Source organism: Hypanus sabinus, chromosome 12, assembly GCF_030144855.1.
Source record: "Hypanus sabinus isolate sHypSab1 chromosome 12, sHypSab1.hap1, whole genome shotgun sequence".
Lineage (NCBI taxonomy): Eukaryota > Metazoa > Chordata > Chondrichthyes > Myliobatiformes > Dasyatidae > Hypanus > Hypanus sabinus.
The window spans coordinates 28095643-28118862 of record NC_082717.1 but is presented as its reverse complement, the minus strand read 5'-3'; the positions used below and the strand labels follow the sequence as shown (position 1 = coordinate 28118862).

General features: G+C 40.5%; 1 protein-coding gene across 1 annotated transcript in view; it reads left to right on the top strand.

Moving 5' to 3' along the window:
* LOC132402722 (exportin-5) overlaps positions 1–23220 on the top strand; it is a 114568-nt gene that overhangs the window by 22457 nt on the left and 68891 nt on the right. The window contains exons 5-9 of the mRNA XM_059985688.1: positions 3810–3992; positions 6220–6246; positions 6745–6930; positions 8217–8293; positions 15400–15499. Of these exons, the coding sequence (XP_059841671.1) occupies positions 3810–3992; positions 6220–6246; positions 6745–6930; positions 8217–8293; positions 15400–15499 (573 nt within the window). The remainder of the gene's footprint in view (positions 1–3809; positions 3993–6219; positions 6247–6744; positions 6931–8216; positions 8294–15399; positions 15500–23220) is intronic.

Sequence of the window (23220 nt, the reverse complement as noted above, 5' to 3'; positions counted from 1 at the left end):
ATTTGACAAGGTCCCTCATGAGAGACTCATCGAGAAAATCATGAGGCATGGGATAAGTGGAACCTTGGCTGTTTGGATAAAAAAAATTGGCTTAAAGGAAGAAAGCAGAAGGTAGTTGTGGAAGAAAGGTATTATGCCTGGAGGTCGGTGACTAGTGGAGTGCCACAGTGATCTGTCCTGCGATCCCTGCTTTTTGTGATTTTTATAAATGACCTGGATGTAGAGGCGGAAGGATGGGTGAGTAAGTTTGCGGATGACACGAAAGCTGGAGGAGTTGTGGATGGAGCTGCATGTTGTTGAAAGGTTACAAGAAGATATAGACAGGCTGCAGAGTTGGGCAGAAAAATGGCGGATGGAGTTCAATCCGGACAAATGTGAGGTGATGCATTTTGGAAGGACAAGCCAGGAGACTGAGTACAGGATTAATGGTCAGTTACTTAAGAGTGTGGATGAACAAAGGGACCTTGGGGTTCAAATCCATACATCCCTCAAGGTCGCTGCGCAGGTTGATAGGGTAGTTAAGAAGGCCTATGGGATGCAAGGCTTCATTAATGGGGGATTGAGTTCAAGTGTAGGGAGGTCATGTTGCAACTCTACAAATTTCTGGTGAGACTGCACTTAGAGTATTGTGTTCAATTCTGGTCACCTCATTATAGGAAGGATGTGGAAGCTATGGAGAGGGTGCAGAGGAGATTTACCAGGATGTTGCCTGGTTTGGAGAACAAGTCATATGAAGCAAGGTTAGCAGAGCTGGGACTTTTCTCTTTGGAACATAGAAGAATGAGAGGGGACTTGATAGAGGTCTACAAGATTATGAGAGGCATAGATAGGGTGGATAGTTAGTACCTTTTTCCCAGGGCACCAGTAGCAAACACCAGAGGGCATATGTACAAAATTAAGGGAGGGATGTTTAGGGGAGACATCAGGGATAAGTTTTTTATACAGAGGGTTGTGAGTGCCTGGAATGACTTGCCAGGGATGGTGGTGGAGGCTAAAACATTTAGGGGTATTTAAGGAAGGGTCTCAGCCTGAAATGTTGACAGCGCTTCTCCCTATAGATGCTGCCTGGCCTGCTGCGTTCCACCAGTATTTTGTGTGTGTTGCTAGGGGTATTTAAGAGCCTCTTGGACAGGCACATGGATGAAAGAAAAATGGAGGGTTATGGGGTAGTGTGGGTTTAGTACTTTTTTTAAAAGGATTATATGGGTTGGCACAACATGGAGGGCTGAAGGGCCTGTACTATGCTGTGGTGTTCTATGGTTCTAAGTTATTTAAGAAAGGAGGGAAAGAGAAAACAATGGATTATTGACCTGTTAGTCTCAACAGTAGGAAAATGGTGGAATCTCATAAAGGGTATAATAATCCAGCAATATGAAAATAATGATAGGATTAAACCAAATCACCATTGGTTTTGTAAGGCTAGATTACGTTTGACTAATCTATTGTAGTTCTTTGGGGATGTAACAAATAATGTAGGTAAGGGGAACAGGTGGATATGAATTTCAGAAACAAGTTTAATATCACTGGCGTATGTCATGAAATTTGTTAACTTTATGGCGGCAGTTTAATGAAATAGTTAAGTTAAAAGAAGTAGAGCTAAAACTAGACTGCTTAACTCGTGCTGACTCAACTATATTTCTGTTACATTGACTATTCTGTTGTACATACTATTTATTATAAATTACACATTGCACATTTGGACGGAGACGTATCATAAAGATTTTTCATGTATATGAAGGATGTAAGTAATAAAGTCAATTCAATTCAATAGTGAGGTTGTGTTCATGGGTTCAATGTCCATTTAGAAATTGGGTGGCAAAGGGGCAGAAGCTGTTCCTGAGTCATTGAGTATGTGCCTTTGGGCTTCTGTACCTCCTTCCTGACGTTAGCAGTGTGAAGAGGACATGTCCTAGTGGTGGGGATCCTTAATGATGGATGCCAGCTTCCTAAGGTAGCACACCTTGAAGATGTCTTGGATACTACAGAGGCTAGTATTCATCATGGAGTTAGTTAATTTCTGGAAGGCTCATGCAATATAGGAGGCCATTTGGTCGATTGAGTCTATCCAGTTCACATAAGTCCATTAATCCCATTTGCCACCAGATTTACCTAAACTTTGCTTTGCCCATTAGTGTCCTGATTCTCTGACTAACCACTTAAACCAGAAGTAATTTCAGTAACCAGTGAACCTAACCACCAGCAGCTCACATAATCAGGGTTATTCTCTGTTTTCTTCTGTCCTGTGCTGAAGAAACAAAAGCTTGAAGGTATGTGCCACTAGATGAGATGACAGCTTCTGTCTTACTTATCCAGTTCTTGAATGGGCCTTTCTTATCCAGAAATGGAACTTTGTATCTCCCAATATACTTTCTTGTTGCCCTTGAACTTTATTTGTTTACCTGCGCTCTACCATATCCTGCATTCTGTTTTTTTTTTCTTTTTACTATCGTGATGTACTTCTGTATGCGATGGTCTTACTGGTTGCCACTCAAACAAGCTTTTAACTGTATCTCTCAACGTATGACAATAATAAATATTATTTGGGATATGGGTGAAAACTGGAGTACTTGGGAGAAGCACATGCGGTTATGGAGAGAACATGCAAACTCCATATTGGCGGCATCAGAGGTCAGAATTGTACCCAGGCCGCTGTACTACTTAGAATGCCACTGAGCCCAACAGGAGAGACCAACACAGAACTTCAGTTAACAGAGTTAAAGGGGATGGAATTGTTGATAATTTACTGATGTGCATTGAAAACTGGTTATTGGACTGAATAACTAATGCACTGGTAATTCTGTGATTACTGCAGAGAACAATGTTTGGACCCCAGCTGTTCATGACCTTCATTGATAATTTGGGTAAGCAGGTAGTAAAATGACATTGTTTGCTGATGGTGATAAATTAATTGTAATAGTAGGGAGGAAAATGTCAAACGTCAAAATGTCAGTCTTCAACGGGCATGGACATGCTGAGTAAGTAGGTGAAATGTGTGGCAGATGGAGTTTTGGGAATGGAAAATGAAGTCTGCCACTTGCCCAAATCAGAAGGTGCTGTTGAAAGGTGTTTTACACGTTTCTGAAGACCAGCATGCAGATGCAGCAGGAAGACAAAGATAGGTTTATGTGAGGAGAGGGTTTGATTTCAGACTTATTGCAATTATATGTGGCTTTGCTGAGACTGTATTTGAGGTATTTTTACTGTTTTGGATACCTATCTAACACAGGATTTTGTTGCCATTGAGGGAATACAGGTTAGTAGACTGGTCCCAGGTTTGACAAAGTGAGGAGAGTGAGTAGACTGAAACTGCATTCTGTAGATTTTGAGAAATGAGAAGAGATTCCAGAGAAACATAGAATTCTTAAAGAACTTGACAGGCCAGAAGCAGGGAGGGTGATTCTCTTGAAAAATCTAGGACCAAGGACAAAAATTGAGAGTAAGATGTAGACTATTGAGGATTGGAGATGGGAGAAATTTCTTCACTTGTCAGAGTAATGATGAGTGGATTCCTCTGCTCTTGAGGATTATAGAGGATTAGTTGTAGCATTTAAAATAGTTTGATATTTGAGAATTGTGCTGGAAAGTGAAATCGAGATAGAATATCAACCATGATCTTGATAGATGGTAGAATAGGCTCAAGGGGTCAAATGACCTATTCTTCTCATTCAGAAAAGAATTTTTGATTTTAAAAAGAAGCCTTGCACTTTTGCCTTCTAGTTTTAATTCTCCTCTTGAAATACTCTATGATTTGTATACTAATTGTGTAATCTGTTCAGTGATGATCAATTTGGAAATTATTTTCTTTTCAGGAGACTCAAACAGAACTGGTAATGTTGATTCTATTGCGACTTGTAGAAGATGTGGTAACATTTCAGACTATACCCGTTCAGCGACGCAAGGATATCCAGCATGCACTGGCTCAAAATATGATGCAGCTCTTCAGTTTTCTATTAGACATCTTGCAGGAACACACACAGAATTATAAACAACTGGTAAATGACGTTCTCTTATTACTGTTGCCATTTGCGCTAAATGAAGTTCAAAACTTTCCTTTTAGAGTATTTATGTTATGAAATAGTGGCAGAAGTAGACAACCAGAAAATGTCGGGTTCATTTTCCCAATGTTAATCAATGCTGATGCCACTTGAAGTTTGTTTCAATTTATCAGAGGAAGGAAAGGTAACTTTTTGACAATGTGGAAACAGGCAATCATCTAAAAAGACTTGGGAATTTTACTGCATACATTACCAAAATGTCATGGACGGGTGTAGAAAATAATTGAAAAGGATAATGGAGCCCTGATCTTTGCAGATCAGAATACAAAACGTTGAAGTTGTGCCACAGTTTTTGCAAATCTTTGTTAGTTCACACCTGTAGTTCTTTATTCAGTTTCGTGCTGTATTTCTTGGGAGTGTATGTTCTTGAACTGGTGGTTTTAGACTTGGCAAAATAATTCTTGGATTCCAAGGGTTAATTTATGAAGTGAGATTAAGCAATAACAATCAAGGAGTGACTTGATTTCAGTTTTACCCATTCTTTTGTGTGGGGATGGGTGGTCTGTAAGAGTGGTTGTCTTATAAATAGCAAGATATTATAAGACTATAATATCTGTAAGACTATAAGAGTGGTTAGTCTTATAAATAGCAAGGTTTCCCTGGTGACTCTATTCCTGTTAAATGTAATTTAGGAGGTCAATTTTAAATTTCAAATTTATACATTTTTGTATGTTCAAAATATTTAGAGGTATAGGAGTTGATCCAGACATTTAATAAGGAGTTATAATGTTACTAATACTGGATTAGACTTGAGGTAAATAATGTCTGAGCTGCATTTAATACACAATTGATATGACATTTGTTGGAAAATGAATGGCATAGTGTGCAGATAGGATTAATCTACTTTTGGTATATTTAATCACCAAAGTTATATTTGGTCATGTAAATTTTCCATGGTGTGGATAAAGTATTGAAAATTCTTGGTTGGGATGCCTTTTGGACGAAGTATCGTTATTCTTCAGCTCAGATGCTCATATGGTAGACTGACTTGTTTATTTACTGGCCTATGGCTTTTCTTGATAAATGGCTAGTTGCAGAGATGTATGCAGTCTGCATTTATTGCATATAACTGTAGATATGTCAATGATTTAGATGAGGGCATTGAAAACTATATCAGCAAGTTTGCTGATGATACTAAACTGGGTGGCAGTGTGACATGCGAAGAGGACGTTGGGAGAATACAGGGAGACTTGGATAGGCTGTGTGAGTGGGCAGATACTTGGCAGATGTCATTCAATGTGAATAAATGTGAAGTTAACCGCTTTGGAAGCAGGAACAAGAGGGCAGAGTATTGTCTGAACGGTGTAGAGTTAGGTAAGGGAGAAATGCAAAGAGACCTAGGAGTCCTAGTTCATCAGTCAATGAAGGTGAATGAGCAAGTGCAACAGGCAGTGAAGAGGACAAATGGAATGTTGGCCTTTATTACAAGGGGAATTGAGTACAAGAGCAAGGATGTCCTTTTGCATTTGTACAGGGCCCTGGTGAGACCACACCTGGAATATTGTGTACAGTTTTGGTCTCCAGGTTTAAGGAAGGACATTCTGGCAATTGAGGAAGTGCAGCGTAGATTCACTAGGTTGATTCCTGGGATGGCAGGGCTGTCTTACGCAGAGAGATTGGAGAGATTGGGCTTGTACACGCTGGAATTGAGGAGATTGAGACGGGATCTGATTGAAACGTTTAAGATAATTAAAGGATTTGATAGGATTGAGGCGGGAAATATGTTCCAGATGTTGGAAGAGTCCAGTACCAGAGGGCATGGATTGAGAATAAGAGGTCAGTTATTTAAAACAGAGTTGAGGAAGAGCTTCTTCTCCCAGAGAGTTGTGGAGGTGTGGAATGCACTGCCTCGGAAGACGGTGGAGGCCAATTCTCTGGATGCTTTCAAGAAGGAGCTGGATAGATATCTGATGGATAGGGGAATCAAGGGATATGGGGACAAGGCAGGGACTGGGTATTGATAGTGAATGATCAGCCATGATCTCAGAATGGCGGTGCAGACTCGAGGGGCCGAATGGTCTACTTCTGCACCTATTGTCTATTGTCTATATCATGTGAATTGTTTGATTTCTCTGACTTGTCAATTTATCTGCAAATCTGTTGAGCCATTGTTTGTGCAATGTGTTATAACTTTTTCTAAGATTTTGCTTTCAATTTCTTATAGAAAGGAAATGCTACTGAAGAAAGCAAGGTAGGCTTGCATTTATTTAGAGCACATGTACCACCGTACAGCACAACCCCTGCACACTTCTCTGAATAAGTTTTGCAGTTGACTTTTCTGTGCTTACAAAGCACATGAAAAAGCTGGTTTTAAGATGTAAAGTGAATTGAAACAATGTTGGAAATGCCTGGCATGTCAGACTGCATCTTTGGGAAGAGATGCTTTACCTTGAGGACACTTGGCTGTTCTGACTTGAGTGTTTCCAGAATTTTATATTTTTATCTGTCGTTTTTAAATTTGATGAACTTTAAGGCTCATTGTTTTTCCTTCCTTCCAAATTAGCTTCCTTATTCATAGTCTAATCAGAGAATGTTTGGTTCCTATTCCCTCATTGAGGATTGGTACTCGATATGTATGATCCTGCAGTAATAGGCATCGTGTATCTTATAAATATTGCACATGTTTAAGGTACTCGATATGTGGTTATGCACCCAAGTTAATTTTCAACTTATTTTTCTCCCCATGCAGGCCAAGGCACACTGTCGAGTTGCAATAGCAACTCTTGGTACTCTGGCTGGATATGTGGACTGGGTTGCTCTGCACCACATTGCAGCTGATAGCTGCAAGCTGCTTGAAGTGCTGTGTATGTTACTTACTGAACCAGAATTGCAACTGGAGGCAGCGGAATGTCTGCTTATTGCTGTGAGCAGAAAGGTAATACCTGATGGGAAAGTAATGATTAGGTCTGGGTTCTAGGAAAGTATTTTTGGGAGATCAAATGCAAGGTGAAATACTGTGGAAAATGACCAGGCTCTTTGAAGCATTGATGTACAGAAGTGCCCTGGGTGCATGTCCATTGCTCCCTGAAAGTGCAGCATACTGTAAGTGGATAAGTTGGTAAAGAAAGCATATAGCATGCTAGCCTTCATTATATGGGTCAATGAAATCATAAAGTTTTGGATAAGCTGCATTTGGTGTAGTGCATGCAGTTCCGTAGCATTTAGGAACGATATGGAAGCTTTGTGGAGGATGCAGAAAAAGTTTCACAGCATGTTGCCACGCTTGGGGTGTATACGTAGAAGGTGGAGAAATGTTATAGTCAGTGGCTGAGGAGTGTACTTGTAGAAATATCTAAAATTATGTGAAATGGCAATAGGGGAGATAGTCACCTTCCCAAAACCCAGAGTCAAAAGTAACAGATGGCATTGGTTTCAGGTGAAAAGAGAATGCTTAAAGGAGATATACAAAACAAGTTTTTTTTTTAAACAGTGCTAGGTGACTTGAGTGTGCTGCCAGGAGAGGTGATAGAAGCAGATAGAATAGCAATATTTAAGAGCCATTTAGAGTGATGAACAGTCGGAATAGAGGGGTGTGGATCATGTACATGTAGGTAGAATCGTGGTAGCATTGACATGGTGGGTTGAAGGGTCTTTTCCTATGTTGCACTGTTGTGTGTATCCTAGAAATGATTTTAATGTTTTACCCGCTGGTAAAATTTTAATGAATGAAGTGGCATTTGTTACAACATGCTTCTTAGTATATAGATATACACTGAAATAACAATAAAGGACTTCTGGATAAGCTTGAATCACTAAATTTTATGATAATATAATTTAAAATTGTGATTGAAAGTGCTGAAGAATTAGATTTGATATATTTCAATATTTTTTGGGTTTCGAATATTCCTACTTTAAATTTATGATAGGGTAGAGTTATCAGTTGGCAGCCTGATGTGAAAAACTTGCCTATACTTCTGCACAACACATTTTGATCCCATAATTCTTGAAAGTGTATCTAGTCAACGTAAGTGTTGTGCAATTTAGTCTTATCTTGGAAGATTTTATAAGCAAATGTATTTTAAATGCATAATGAAATTTGCATTATTCATAAGGGACTTCTCTATTTGAATAGTTTCTGTCCTCTGTATTTTATGTAGAATATTGTGTAACTGCAAAACTCTAAATCCATTTTCACTGGCTTGTGCTTCCCTCATTTGTTAGGGCAAACTGGAGGATCGGAAGCCTTTGCTGGTCCTCTTCAGTGATGCTGCCATGCACTGTATTTTGTCAGCTGCACAGTAAGTGTGTTTTCAGAGGTATTAACCGTGTTACTTGAAATCATTTTTCTTGGCATTGGCCTTTAAAATGACAAAATTTGGATATCAAAATCATTGACTGCAATGTTTTGGTTAGAAATCATTATTACACATTTTGGCGGATAAAAGTAATAACCCCCCCCCCCCAAAAAACTTAAATAATGAAGATTGTCAAGGATAAATCAGAGACGTGTATTGGTATTAGTTGGCTTGCATAAAAATTAACTTCCCTTTTTTAATCTGCCAATAACTGTTACTGGAAGTTACAAAAGCAAAACTGTAGTGTGGTAGATGTTATACTTATGGTCTTTGAAAAGACATGATGAAGTGCTTTGAATCAGACTTATTTGGAAGGTAGAACAGTATAAAAGAAAAACTTCATTACATATTAAGCTATGGATTGGCAGTGATGTGCGTGTGGAATTTTATTTTACTGACTACAGGTAAATATATCAGGGTTTGGAATTAGCACTTTTATTTACATGATTTGAAATCAGGTGAGCTTAGGGTGCTGGAGGAGTCATAAAAATGAAGTCTGAAATCTTAATGAGAAAATATAATTTATTCATAAGTGGAAAACAGGATAAAATATGCTTAATGTAAAATTTAGCAGTATGTTTTTCAGCAGGTCTGAGACAAACAGTTGAACTGGGTTGATATGGCAAATTCATGTCCTTGTGCGAAACAATAAAAACAAGATAATGGTATATTTTTAAGGGGTTCATTAGCAGAGGAAAAAAATTATAAGTTCTTTGACGGGGGGGGGGGGATACTGAATTGAAAGAGAGGAGAAAGTAATTTTGCTTGGATATCAGATCACTTGAGAGGTTTCACAGATCTAAATTCAATTACTGAAATATTAACTGTTGGCAAAAACCAACCGACCTGCTGAGCATCTGAGGAACAAATTGATTGCAGCTGAATTCAATCAAATAGAGCTGTTGTAGTCGGAATTATTTGGCACAGAGACTATAAAAGGGAAATATTAATGTGAAATCGAGGGTTTTACTGAGGACTTAGATGTTAGTTTAAGGTTAAAGAAATATTTGAAAAAAAGAACCAGGTATGGGATACTTCAAAAAAATTGTTAAGACTTAGAATGCTTGATTAGAGGGGCTAATGGAATTTAATTCCATGGTAACTTAAAAAGGCTGTTCATTAGAAATTTGTGTTGTGTGATTAAATTGGAAAAAGTTGAAAGGTCCAATGCAGACTCAATGGGCAATAGTTTACTTTTGCAGTGTAAAATTGTGAATTTATTTAATGGAATATTTCAAAGACTGCTCTTTCTAAGATAGTAATGCTGTTAACTGTAGAGCATTTGAAAATATTAAAGCTGTAGTCAAGGGGGAAATTCAGATTGCCAAAAGGCAAGTTGAAAAGGATATTGCTGAATGCTAAGATTGACTCCCAAGAGATTTTTTTTTCAAAAAGTCAAGGAGGAAGTTAAGTGTATTAGGAATAATTATGCAGGGAAGGACATAGTGGATACTCAAGTCATATTTTGCTAAAATATTCACCTGTGAAGATGTTAGCAATAGGGTTGTTTTAAATGATTTAGAGAGCTTAGGAGTGGGGTCCTATTTCAGTTGAAACGGCTGAAAGTTAATTAATCTCAGGGCCAGTCAAAAGATATCCAAGGGCACTTAGATGTCTGTGATTATGTATACAAAAGTCATTGAAGACTAGTGAAATCCCAAGGACTGGAAATGGGCTAATGTCCCAGTGTTACAAGAAGGGTGACTACACTGATCCTGGTAACTAGGCCAGTAAGCTTATGTGTATCGTCGGCAAGATAATGGAAACAATAATAAACAGTGAAATTGAAAAGCAGCTGATAAGAACAGGCATGTTTGCAGAAAGCCAGCATGAGTTCAGGAAAGGGAAATTATGTTTTACTAATATGCTGAAGTTCTATGAAGAAGCAACTAAAACTTATGATAATAATAGAGCGATAGATGAAATTTACTTGGACTTTCAGAAGGCTTTTGATAAGGTACCCAACAGGAGGTTAATAATCAAATTACAGGAGGTATGGATTCAGGGTAAGGTATGTGAATGGGTGCAGAATTAGCTCAAAAACAGAAAACAATGAGTTCAATAAGTTTCAATAGGTACATTTAATGTCAGAAATGTATATAATATACATCCTGAAATTATTTTTCTTTGCAAACATCCACGAAAAGAGGAGTGCCCTTAAGGATGAATGACAGTTAAATGTTAGAACCCCAAAACTACCCCAGCTCTCCCCACCCATGCGTAAGTAGCAGCAAAGCAATGCCCCCCCCACCAGCAAAAAGCATCGGCACCCCCCACCGAGCACTCAAGCATGCAGCAAACCATCAATAAAGACACAGACAGTACCTCAAAGTCGACTTGTTCACCTAGTAATTCAACATACCGCAGGCTCTCTGTCTCCCTAATAAAGGGAAAAAGTGGTGTCTCCAGTATGATGAGAGGATCATTTTCACACCCAGAAGATATTAAAAGTGGGGTTCCGCAGGGATCAGTTTTGGGACTGCTGCTGTTTACATTTTACATTAATGATTTGGATAAACACATAACAAATGAACCAGTGAAGTTTACTGTTGACACAAAATTAGGGGAATAGGCTGATCACATTCAGGCAGCAGAATCAATACAGTTAGATCTAAACAAAATCCAGATGTGGTCAGCTAAATGGCAGATGAAATTTAACATAAGTAAATGTAAAGTACTTCTTCCCACAGAATTGGAAAGTCATCGTTGTTTGACAAGTTGCTGGAGTCTCCTTAGGTCTGATGGTTGTAAATGTCTGAACAAATCTCAGTCCATCTCTTGAGAATGTCTTCATCTGTGAGACAGTTTCCTTCTTTGTCTTGGATTGTGCTGACTTGTGACTGTCAGTTCCGAGGTCCTTTACAATTTGAAATGCTTGCCTGCTGCTGTTCTTGTTCAGGCTGTCTTCTATCTCTGTACACAGTCTCTCAATTCATTCTTCGTTGACCTTGATCATGTTTTTATGGATCTTGCAAATCTCTCTCTATGCTCCAGCTCCTGTTGTTGTGTTCTTAGTTTTCTTCAGGTCTCTTCTAGTATTTCACATTTCCAAGATATCCTCTGTTATGCAGGGTTGAGTTTTCCTATGGCTTTTTCAAGTATCTCTTTGGCTGTTGCTCTCATCACTTCATGAACTTAGTTGTCAATGTTTCTGCATCTTCGTCAAGCATCAGCAGTTGTGCAAATTTTCGGTCATCACTAGTTTTAAAGGATTTGATGGAGGTGTCCTTCAGTCTGTCCAAGTTGAATTTCATTCTGATGTTCTTGGGCTTCTTGACTTTATTCAGCCTGACTCTAAAGGTCATTATCACCAGGTCGTGGTTGCTTCCAATATCAGCACCTGGGAACATCCTTGTTGTGGCTCACTTGATCCCAGACCAAAGTGGCTATGGATTTGTTGGGTGCATGCCAAGCCCAGCATTGTGATGTCTTGTGCTTTCCAAGAGTGTTCGCAAGCACCACGTTGCAGTTGGCAAACTGAAGTTGGCGTAATCCTTACTCATTGGCATTACAGGAGGGGCCACAAAATTCCTTTAAGTCTTTCAGTGTATCTGGACCCACCTTGTCAATAATGCCCTGGAGTTGGCTGTAGAATTCCTTCACTTGGTCATCTTCATTGTCAGATGTTGGGTCATAGGTCTGAATCACTGAGATGTAGAAAGGTGCTGATCTAAGGCGGATGGAAATAAGCCTGCTGGGTACTAGGCGGCACCCTAGTACTGAGTTCTTGATGCTCTTGTTGGCAAGAAATCCTACACCACTGGCACATTTGTCAAATTCTCCACTGTACTATCGTATATGGCCTTTCTCAGTAAGATGTTCGCCGAGGTTTTTCCACCTGACACTTCAGAGTCCTATGGTGTGCCAGCTATACCCTTCCAGCTCATATGTGAGTTTCTGCAGTTTCCCTGATTGGGCAAGTGTTCTCACGTTCTATGTGGCTAATGGGATGTAGTTTCTCCCATGGATCTTCTGTGGTGAGGTATTTAGCACCTCTGCCTTGGTATGCAACGGGTGGAGTGGTCCTTGGTGACTCTGGTGGCGACCAATCCAGTATGGGTCTGTTCTGTGTTCATCATGCTGCATGTCTTTGGCTGGTGAGGCCTGCTGCTGCCCAACCCTCTCCAGACCAGACCACAGCTGATGTCCTCCAACTCGGAGGCTTGACCTGTCTTGAACACATGGCTGTTGTTGTTCTTTGGGGAACTCATCCAGTGACTTTGTCGATGAGGTCTTTTGCCCAGTGGTGCCATGCTAACACCACACCCTTATGTCGTTTAGCCCACTAGCTGAAGAGGCGTACCACGGTGTGTCACTTGGAGGCAGACATGAGAGATTGAGGAGATGGATGAGGACCGGTGAAGCCTGTTCACCCTTCTAGGTATAGTGCAGCTGCCAGACGTCAGAAATACTCCCTCTGTCCAGACCCCCTTACAATTCTGTGGGAGGAATTAGAAGCAGCCATAAGATTACTGAAGAATGGGAAAGCTGCAAGAATAAAACATGGAAGCTGATAAAACATGGAAGAGAGACACTGATAGATATCCTCACCAATATTTGCAACAAAATCTGGCAGACTGGAGAATGGCCAATATCCTGGACAAAATAACTCGTCACTCTCCCAAAGAAAGGCAACTTGCAGCAGCGCTAGAATTATAGAACAACATGTTTTATCAGCCATGCAAGCAAAGAGATGTTGCAAGTCATCTTGAATAGACTGAAACCACAGGCAGAAGAAATAATCACTGAAGAGCAAGCTGGATTCAGCAGTACAACAGAACAGATGTTCAACCTCCTGAGTACTGTGTGAGGAAATACAACCATCAACAGGATATCTTCTATGAGTTCATAGACTTCAAAAAGGCATTCGATGGGGTGGGGCATGATGCACTCTGGGCCACACTGAAGAGATACAACTTGGGCCAGAAGCTAATCCAAACCATCAAGCAGCTGTACACCAAAGCTGGAAGTGTGGTACTTGTTCAAGGCACAGTTGCAGAGTGATCCCATACATAGAAACATAGAAAACCTACAGCACAATACAGGCCCTTTGGCCCATAAAGCTGTGCTGAACATGTCCTTACCTTAGAAGTTACCTAGGATTACCCATAGCCCTCTATTTTTCTAAGTTCCATGTACCTATTGAAGGGTCTCTTAAAAGACCCTATTGTTTCTGCCTCCACCACCTTCACCTGCAGCCCATTCCATGGTCTCACCACTCTCTACGTTTTTTTTTAAAAAAAACCTACCCCTAATGTCTGTACCTACTTCCAAGCACCTTAAAACTGCCCTCTCGTGCTAGCCATTTCAGCTCTGGGAAAAAGCCTCTGACTATCAATGCCTCTCATCATTTTGTACACCTCTATCAGGTCACCTCTCACCTCTGTCGCTCCAAGGAGAAAAGGCTGAGTTTGTTCAACCTATTCTCAATAGGCATGCTCCCCAAACCAGACAACATCCTTGTTATTCATCAGCTGGAGTCCGATAAGGCTGCCTCCGTTCATCCATGCTGTTCAATATTTTCCTGAAGCAGATAATGATAGATGCCCTGGGTAACCATATTGGCACAGTCAGTATCAGAGAACAGATCATGACCAACCTCAGGTTCGCGGGTGGCATTGATGGGCTAGCAGGAAGTGAGGACGAATTGGTCTGTCTTGCGAACTGTCTGCGGGATACATCTACCAGATATGGCATGGAGGTAATGCGGAGAAAACCAAGCTACTGAGAAAGGCTGTGGAGCCAATCACAATAAAAGTCACAGTTGGTGGATAAGGACTAGAGACTTGGAAACAGTTCAAGTATTTTGGTGTGATCATCAACCAAGAAGGATCAAAGCTTGAAGTTCTTGCAAGGATGGCCCAAACAACAACACTGGCTAAACTGAAATCATCTGGAGAGACAATAGCATCGCTGTTAGATGCAGGTTGAAACCTCTGCATGCACTTGTGCTCCACTTTCTCGTATGCATGTGAATTATGGACTTTGACAGCAGAACTGCAAAAGAAGATCCAGGCAGTAGAAATGAGATACTTCAGAACATTCCTTGGCATCTCGCATACAGACCATATCTTAAATAATGAAGAATGAGGAGCCATCACCCAGCACATGAGACACTATGACGATCTACTGTCCACAGTAAAGAAGAAACTGAGATGATATGGCCACATAATAGGATCAAATGGACTCTGAAGGACCACTCTTCAGGGAACGATGCAGGGGAAAAGAAAAAGGAGCAGATGGAGAAGGAAATGGACAGACAACATTGTAGAGTGGACTGGAGAGAGCTTTGCCGCAATCCAGGCACTCACCCACAACTGATACAGTGCCCCTACGACCCAGGTGGGTTGTGGGATCCATAACTGTAACAGTAAATGTAAAGTATTACATATTGGAAGTAGAAATATTAGATAAATATTCAGTGGGGTGTCTTGAATTAGAAAGTGCACTCTAAGAGAAGGGTTGGGCACCCTGGTAGACTCGTCACCTTGACTACTGTGTACAATTTTGGTCTCCATGTTGTATGAGGGATGTGAAGGCACTGGAGAGTCCAGAGAGGGGGGGGGGGGGGACTAGGCTCATTTCAGGTCTGCAGAGAATGAGCTATGAGGAGAGGTTGAAAGAATTAAATCTTTGTAACCTAAGTAGATGTAGATCCAGCATCTGCAGATTTTCTCTTGTTTGTAGAATGAGAGGAGACATGATAAAAGTGTTCAAAATCATTGAGTGGATGCCAGGTGCACCTTCAAAGTTTATCCATCAAGGACGCAGGACTGCAGGTGGAGACTGGTTAAGGGGAGATTTCAGACTAACGTTAGGAAGCATTTCTTTACATGGTAAGTTGTGGACACATGGAGCAAAATACCCAGTCGTGTAGTTTGAGAGTAGTACCTAAGAGACTTTCAAATCTAAACTCGATAGTTATTTCAATGCATTATGTCAATAGGAACTTGGCAATCTTTGTTGGGCCAAATGGCCAGTTCTTGTTAGAAATGTTCTAATGTTTTAATTATCCATTTCAGAAATGATTGAACATTTTACTCTTGCAGGACAGCTCATGGAGCTGGGCTTGGGGAACAACACTACATCTTTTTAAAGAGACTTTGTCAAGTACTAACAGCCTTGGGTGGACAGTTGACTGCACTGTGGGTATGTGTCTTATTTGTGTTTTCTGGTAGCACGCTGAAAATGACTGTGTTTGCAGTATTGCCAATAGCTACAGCCTCTGCTGTTTCTGATGTCTTAATAAAATGTTAATTTTTTCACAAAAGTAAAATGTGGAATTGCACAGCATTAAGCGATTATGGCGCAGACAGATTACCTTTCTAGATACAATTTTATCACTACACCTTAAACTCAAATCTTGTGTTGTCTTCATGTTGCTAATTGCACATGTTTACTGTTTTATAAGTAAGATTTCTGATCTATTTCTCTTAAAAATTATATACGGGGTGATTGATATGTTCGTGGCCTAAAGTAGAAGGAGATGAGTTATACAACTCTCGTTACATGCACATACAGTTCAACTCTTTTGAGTGATTATGCAGAAAGTTTGAAGTTAACTCATCAGGGGTGATTGATAATTTCGTGGCCTAAGGTAGAATGAGGTATTATTCAAATTTTCTGCATAATCACGCAGAGTAGATGTGCATGTAGCGAGAGCTGTACAAAGGCTGATTTATACTTGTGTGTCGCATCTATGCCATAGGTAACGCATACCCTACGCCGTAGGGTGACGTGCACCTCTCCAGAAAAGTTACTCACATGTTGTGACGATGCAGACCTCAACGACTGTGATTGGTCCGCTTGGTAGCATCACATTTCCTCCTACGCATTTCTGGTTGGTTCTCCTCCGCCATGTTTGTAGGCTGTCTGTACACCGATATGAAGTAGATAAACCAAATCGTAAAATCTACCTGCCGGCATGCAAAAATATTTGAAATGTATTTCCTCATCCAGGTCTCTCACGAAGAAACTCAACACAGTGGCATAGAAACCCCACTGCCAACTAGTGTTTTGGCGCACACTGACGCGAGCTCGCTAAGGCATAGAGTGACGCAGAAGTGAAAATCAGGGTTACAGCGTAGGCTGCAGTGTAGCCCATATGCGCAAGTATAAATCGGCCTGAACTCATCTCCTTCTATCTTAGGCTATGAACTTATCAATCACCCCTGCCGTGGAGACTTTCTGGAGGTCCAAGATCTGTATGCTCCAAGACCTCTGGTCTAAGTGTGTAAACGTAGGAGGGGACTATGTTGAAAAATAAATGTGCTAGGTTTTCTAACATTGACTCCTTATACCTTAGGCCACAAACTTACCAGTCACCCCTTGTATTGCAGTGATTGACTGAATGGTAGTTTATTTTACTGCCAAATTTTATCATCTTTTGAAATTGGAGTCACTTGCTGAAATAATCACATGATTCTTTGCTGACGACTTATCAATTCAATTTCATTGATTGCCATGCTGCTGGGAGTTGAAATCTCCTAACGCTATTAGTAACCATCTTCTTCAGGTGATCCAGGCTCTGCTGAGAATTTCTGCAGTGCTCCTGGCTTGTTAAATACTGGGATGTATCTGGCTGAATGAGACCTGCCTTCAGTTGGGAGCTGGGTGCAGGAAGACTGAAGCTGTTGGCATAGAAGAAAAGAATATTAAGTCACAGATTAAATTTCAAAGTAAATTTATTATCAATGTACATGTATGTCACCATATACAACCTTGATATTTATTTTCTTGCGGGTGTTCACAATATATCCAAAGAAACAAAAATGATAAAATAATGATAAATAAATAAACAAACAAACAATAAATTTCGGACATGAGATGAGTCCTTGAAAGTAAGTCCGTAGATTGTGGGAACAGTTCAGCGATGCGGCGAATGAAGTTATCCCCTCTGGTTAAAGAGCTTGATGGATGAGAAATTCTAACTGTTCCTGAACCTGGTGGTGTGGGTCCTGAGACTGTTGCTACTTATTTATTTATTGAGATACTGCATGGAGCAGGCTCTTCTGTTCCTTCAAGCCATGCTGCCCAGCAACCCCAGCCTAGCCACAAGACAATTTACAATGACCAATTAACTGACTAACCTGTAGGCCTTTGGACTGTGAGAAGAAACCAGAGCACTCGAAGGAAACCCACGCAGTCACAGACAGAACCTACAAATTCCTCTTTCTTCCTGATGACAGTAGGGAAAAGAGAGAATGGCCTGGATGGTGGGGGTACTTGATGAGGAATGCTGCTTTCCTGTGACAATACTCCGTAGGTAGGCACAGTGGAGGGGGAGCTTTATCTGTGATGGACTGGGCTGTAACTGTTGGTAGGATTTTCTTTCAAGGGCTTTGGTGTTTCCATACCAGGCCGCGATGCAACCAGTCAATATATGCTCCATCAAACATCTATAGAAAGGTATCAGAATTTTTGATATCATGTGCATTCTTCTCAAACTTCTAAGGAAGTAGAGTGCTGCTGTTCTTTCTTTGTAATGGCATTTCTGTGCTGGACCCAGGATATATTCTCTGAAATGATGACATCGAGGAATTTAAATTTGATGACCCTCTCCATCTCTGATCTCCTGATGAGCTCTGGTTCATGGACTTCTGGTTTCCTCCTCTTGAAGTCAATAATCAGTCCCTTGGTCTTGCTGACATTGAGTAAGAGGTTGTTGTTGTGACATCACTCAGTCAGATTTTCATTTTCCCTCCAATTTGCTGATTTGTCACCACCTTTGATTCGGCCAACGACAGTGGTATCATCAGTAAACTTAAATATGGCGTTGGAGACATCCTTAGCCTCGGTGAAAGGTATAAGGTGAGTAGGAACAGGGGGCTAAGCACACAACCTTGTGGTGAACCTATGCTGATGGTGATTGTGGTGAAGATGTTGTTTCCAATCTGAACTGCAGTAAGGAAATTGAGGATCTAATTGCACCAGGAGGTACTGAGGCCTCAGTCTTGGAGCCTACTGATTAGTTTTCAGGGGTTGATAGTATTGAATATCAAGCTGCAGTCCAGAAGACCATAAACATAGGAATAGAATTAGGCCATTTGGCACATCGAGTCTGCTCTGCCATTCAATCATGGCTGATCCTTTCTTCCCGCCCCCCCCCCCCCCCGCCCCGCTCCTCAGCTTTCTTCCTGAATCCTTGATACCGAGGGAAATCAAGAACCTGTCAATCTTCGCCTTAAATACACCCAAAGACCTGGCTTCCACAGCTGCCTGTGGTAACAAATTCCACAAAGTCACTACCACCTGGTTAATGAGGATGTGCCCTCTTTTCCTAGACTCCTCCATCATGGGAAATATCCTTTAAACGTCTACTCTTGTCTAGGCCTTTCAACGTTTAAAAGTTTTCAATGAGATCCCCCTCTCATCCTTCTGTCCAGCGAGTGCAGGCCCAGAGCCATCAAACATTCCTCATATGATAACCCTTTCATTCCTGGAATCATCCTTGTAAACCTCCTTTGAACTCTTTCCAATGCCAGCGCAATTTTTCTTAGATAAGGAGCCCAAAACTGATCACAGTTTTCAAGGTGAGACCTCAGTAGTTCCTTACAGAGGCTCAGCATCATATCCCTGCTTTTAAATTCCAGACCTCTTGAAATGATTGCTAACATTGCATTTACTTTCCTCACCACTGTCTCAACCTGCAGGTTAACCTTTAGGGTGTTCTGCACAAGGACTCCTAAGTTCCTTTGCATTTCAGATTTTGGGTTTTCTCCCTGTTTAGAAAATGGTCTGCACATTTATTTCTTCTACTAAAATGCATGACCCTGCATTTTCCAATATTGTATTTCATTTCCCTCTTTTTTGCCCATTCTCCTAAACTGTTCAAGTCAGTTTGCAGCCTTTCTGTTTCCTTAGCACTTTACTAGTCTTCATATCATCTGCAAACTTGGCAACAAAGTAATCTGTTCCATCATCTAAATCATCTATATACAGCATAAAAAGAAGCGGTCCCAACTCTGACCTCTGGAACACCACTAGTCACTGGCAGCCAACCGGAAAAGTATTCTTTTATTCCTACTCGCTGCTTCCTACAAACCAGCCTATGTTCCAGCCATGCCAGTAACTTTCCTGCAGTACTATGAGCTCTTAACTTGGCAAGCAGCCTCATGTGTGGCATCTTGTCAAAGGCTTTCTGAAAATCTGAATATAAAACATCCTCTATATGCCCTTAATCTAACCTACTTATAATCTCCTCAAAGAATTCCAGAAGGTTTGTTCGTCAAGAATTTCCCTTAAAGAAATCATGTTGACTTTATCCTATCTTGTCCTGTGTCACCAAGTATTCCATAACCTCATCCTGAATATTGACTCCAACATCTTCCCGACCACTGAGGTCAGGCTAACTGGTCCTTTCTGCTGCCTCCCTCCTTTCTTAAGGAATGGAGTGACATTCGCAATTTTCCAGTACTACGGAACCATGCAGAGTCCAATGATTCTTGAAAGATCATTACTAACACCTCCACAGTCTCGACCATTACTTCTTTCAGAACCCTAGTCATCTGGCCCAGGTGACTTGTGCACCTTTAGGTCTTGCAGCTTTTTGAGCATCTTCTCCCTTGTAATAGTAATAGTAACTGTGCTGACTTCTTTTCCCTCACACCCCCTTGCTTGTGTCTTCGGTGAAGACTGATGCAAAATACTTAGTTCATCTGCCATCTCGTTGTCCAGCATTGTTATTTCTCAGTATAATTTTCCTATATCCACTCCCATCACTTTTTAATTTTTTATATGCTTGTAAAAGCTTTTTCTATCCACCTTGTTATTGTTTGCTAGCTTGCTTTTATATTTCATTTTTTCCATCCTAATGATTCTTTTAGTTGCTTTCTGTAGGTTTTCAGATGCTTCCGAATCCTCTGTTTTCTTGCTAATATTTGTTTTATTGTATGCCTTCTGCTTTTACATTAGCTTTGACCTCCCTTGTCAGCCATGGTTGTACTATTTTGCCATTTGAGTATTTCTTAATTTTTGGATCTCCCTGCCATTTTGTCATTCCTGCCAGTATCTCCTTCCAATTTACTTAAGCCAACTCCTCTCAAACCACTGTAATTTCCTTTATTCCACTGACATACTGCTACGTAAGACATTACTTTCACCCCATGAAGGTTCGATTTGAACTCAGCCATGTTGTGATTACTGCCTACTAAGGGTTCTTTTAATTTAAGCTCCCTAATCACCTCCGGCTCATTACATAACATCCTTTAGTAGGTTCAATGACAAATTACTCTAAAAAGCCATCTGATAGGCATTCAACAAATTCACTCTCTTGATCCATTACCAACCTGATTTTCTAAATCTGCATGTTGAAATCTCCCATGATGATCATAAAATTGGCCTTTTGACATACCTCTTCAATTTCCCATTGTAATCCATGGTCCAAGTCCTAGCTGGTGTTTGGAGGCCTGTTATATAATTGCCATCAGAGTCCTTTCACCCATGCAGGTTCTTGACCGTTTTTGATTATGCATCCCTGATGTACTGATACTTGCCCTGTCAGGTGCAATTTTTTTTTTCCCTATTGCTACCTGCTCTTCTGACTGCACACCATGTTTGCTTTTTGTTCAATCATCTGTCCTGTCCACAGTCCCTTCACTCTGGTTCCCACCCCCTCGCCAAGTTAGTTTAAACCCTCCCCAACAGTTCTAACAAACCCGCCCGTGAGACTATTGGTCCCCCTTGGGTTCAGGGGCAACCTGTCCCTTTCGTACATGTGGTATCTCACCCAGAAGATATCCCAATGACCCAAGAACATGAAGCCTTGCCCCCTGCTCCAGCTTCTCAGCCACACATTTATCTGCCAAATCATCCTTTTTCTACCCTCACTGGTGCGTGGCACAAGTAGCAATCCAGAAGTTACTACCCTGCAAGTCCAGCTTTTCAGGTTTCAAAGGTACATTTAATGCATTTAATGTCAGAGAAATGTATACAATATATATCCTGAAATACATAAATACATTTTCTTTGCAAAAAGCATTGCCACCCCCCCCCCGCCGAGCACTCAATGACTTGCAGTACCCCAAAGACTATGCATTCACCCGGTATTCAATGTACCACAAGCTCGCTCTCCCTAATACGGGAAAAAGATGTGTCTCCGTTTCACAGCAAGAGGAGAGATATAGCATGCAACTGGCCGATATATGATGTTAAAAGTCAGTTGCGTTGCTTTTTCCGAGCTCTGTGGGCACATAGCCAGAGATCTTGTGTCTCCCATGACACACCGATTTCCTGCAAAGGCACCGACCATGAGTCCGCTGGCCTCCAGAACCAGGAAATCCCGAAACTCTGGAGACAGGCTAATGAACTATGTTGCTATGCTCACTCTTGCCATTGTGTAAGAACTGGTGATTTGAAGATTAAACTGTCACATCTGCCACACCCTCACCTTTTAGTTTGATTGTCCTTCACCCAGTTTGATTCCTTCTACACCCATTTTATTTCAGTTAATCAGTTTAGTTCATTCAATTCATTTTGTCATTGATCATTACCAGCATTTGTTATCTTATGTTTCATCATGCTATATATCTACAAAGTAATCAAGTTTTTGTTTGAAATGTAGTCTATTACTTAATATGTTGCTTTTAATGAAATTCTTAAATTAACATTAATTTTTTGGAAAATCTAAAATTTGTTCTTTTCTACTGGCACATTAATGCAGAAGACAAAAAATGAGCATCTTAAATAAAAATCGTACAGAAAAACATAGTGCGCCTAAGACTTTTGCACAGTACTATATGTGGAAGTGACCAAGAGGCACCCAGTACTTCAAACAGAATTTGATGTGTAATATTTCACACAATCTCCATACACTTAAGAAGTATTGTCATAATTAACCAAGCTCTCATAGTGTTTCCTTCTAGCATTCCTGATGAATGAATTTTTGATGAATACTACTAGCTTAAAAAGGAGGAGAGGACTTGGTTACCTTACGATTCTTCAGATTCAGTAGTCACTCTTTTCTAATTTCTCAGTGATTCCATTACTAAAAGCATCTTGTCTTCCATTTCTGTCTACCAACACACCCCTTACCCCCTGCGCATCTTCAATCTGGGCAAGTTACAGCTTTTGGGGCTTGATAGTGAATTAAGTTTGATAACTAATATGTTTGTTTCCCTTCTAAAGATGTTGAGGGATAGATATTTGAACCTAATCTTTAAGTTTTTTTCTCTGACAGCCAGAATTAAAAGTAATTTTACATTGATTTGCACCTTATCACAAATAAGCACTGTCTCTATTCTCTCCTCCACCTCTTTCCACTAAGCATCCCCCACCTTCCAACCAACCCCTCTGCTGCACTAAAGCATTTTTGTTTGTTTCAACTTTTCCAGTAAGGGACATTGACATGAAAGGTGACTGCTTATCTTCAGATGCTGTGAACCTAAAGTTATTCCAGCTGTTTTTCTGACTGATTTGAATTACAGCAACTAGTGTTTTTTTACTTTAGTTTGGAGGGGCTACAGACTTGCCTTTGAGATATTAACCCAGATTGTTCAAGTGCGCAATACAATCTTGCATGTTCATCAGAAGAGTAAAACGTTTTGCCCCAAGGCTTTAGCAACAACCATGAAACCTCTGTGTGGGAATTGACTGCCACATGTTGTTGAAATGAGATGTCTGTTACATAATTGTTTCAAAGTGCTGAACTGCCTAGACCTAATTTATCCCCAGAAGTAGATGGTACTGAGTTAGGAATATTATCTTTTGTATGTGAGGCAGATTGAGTGTAATTTGATAGTTCTCTGTTTATTGAGAACTTTGCATTATTTGTTCACTTATGGCTACAGATTACATAGAAACATAGAAAACCTGCAGTACGAGAGGCCCTTCAGCCCACAATGCTGTGCCGAGCATGTACATACTTTAGCAAT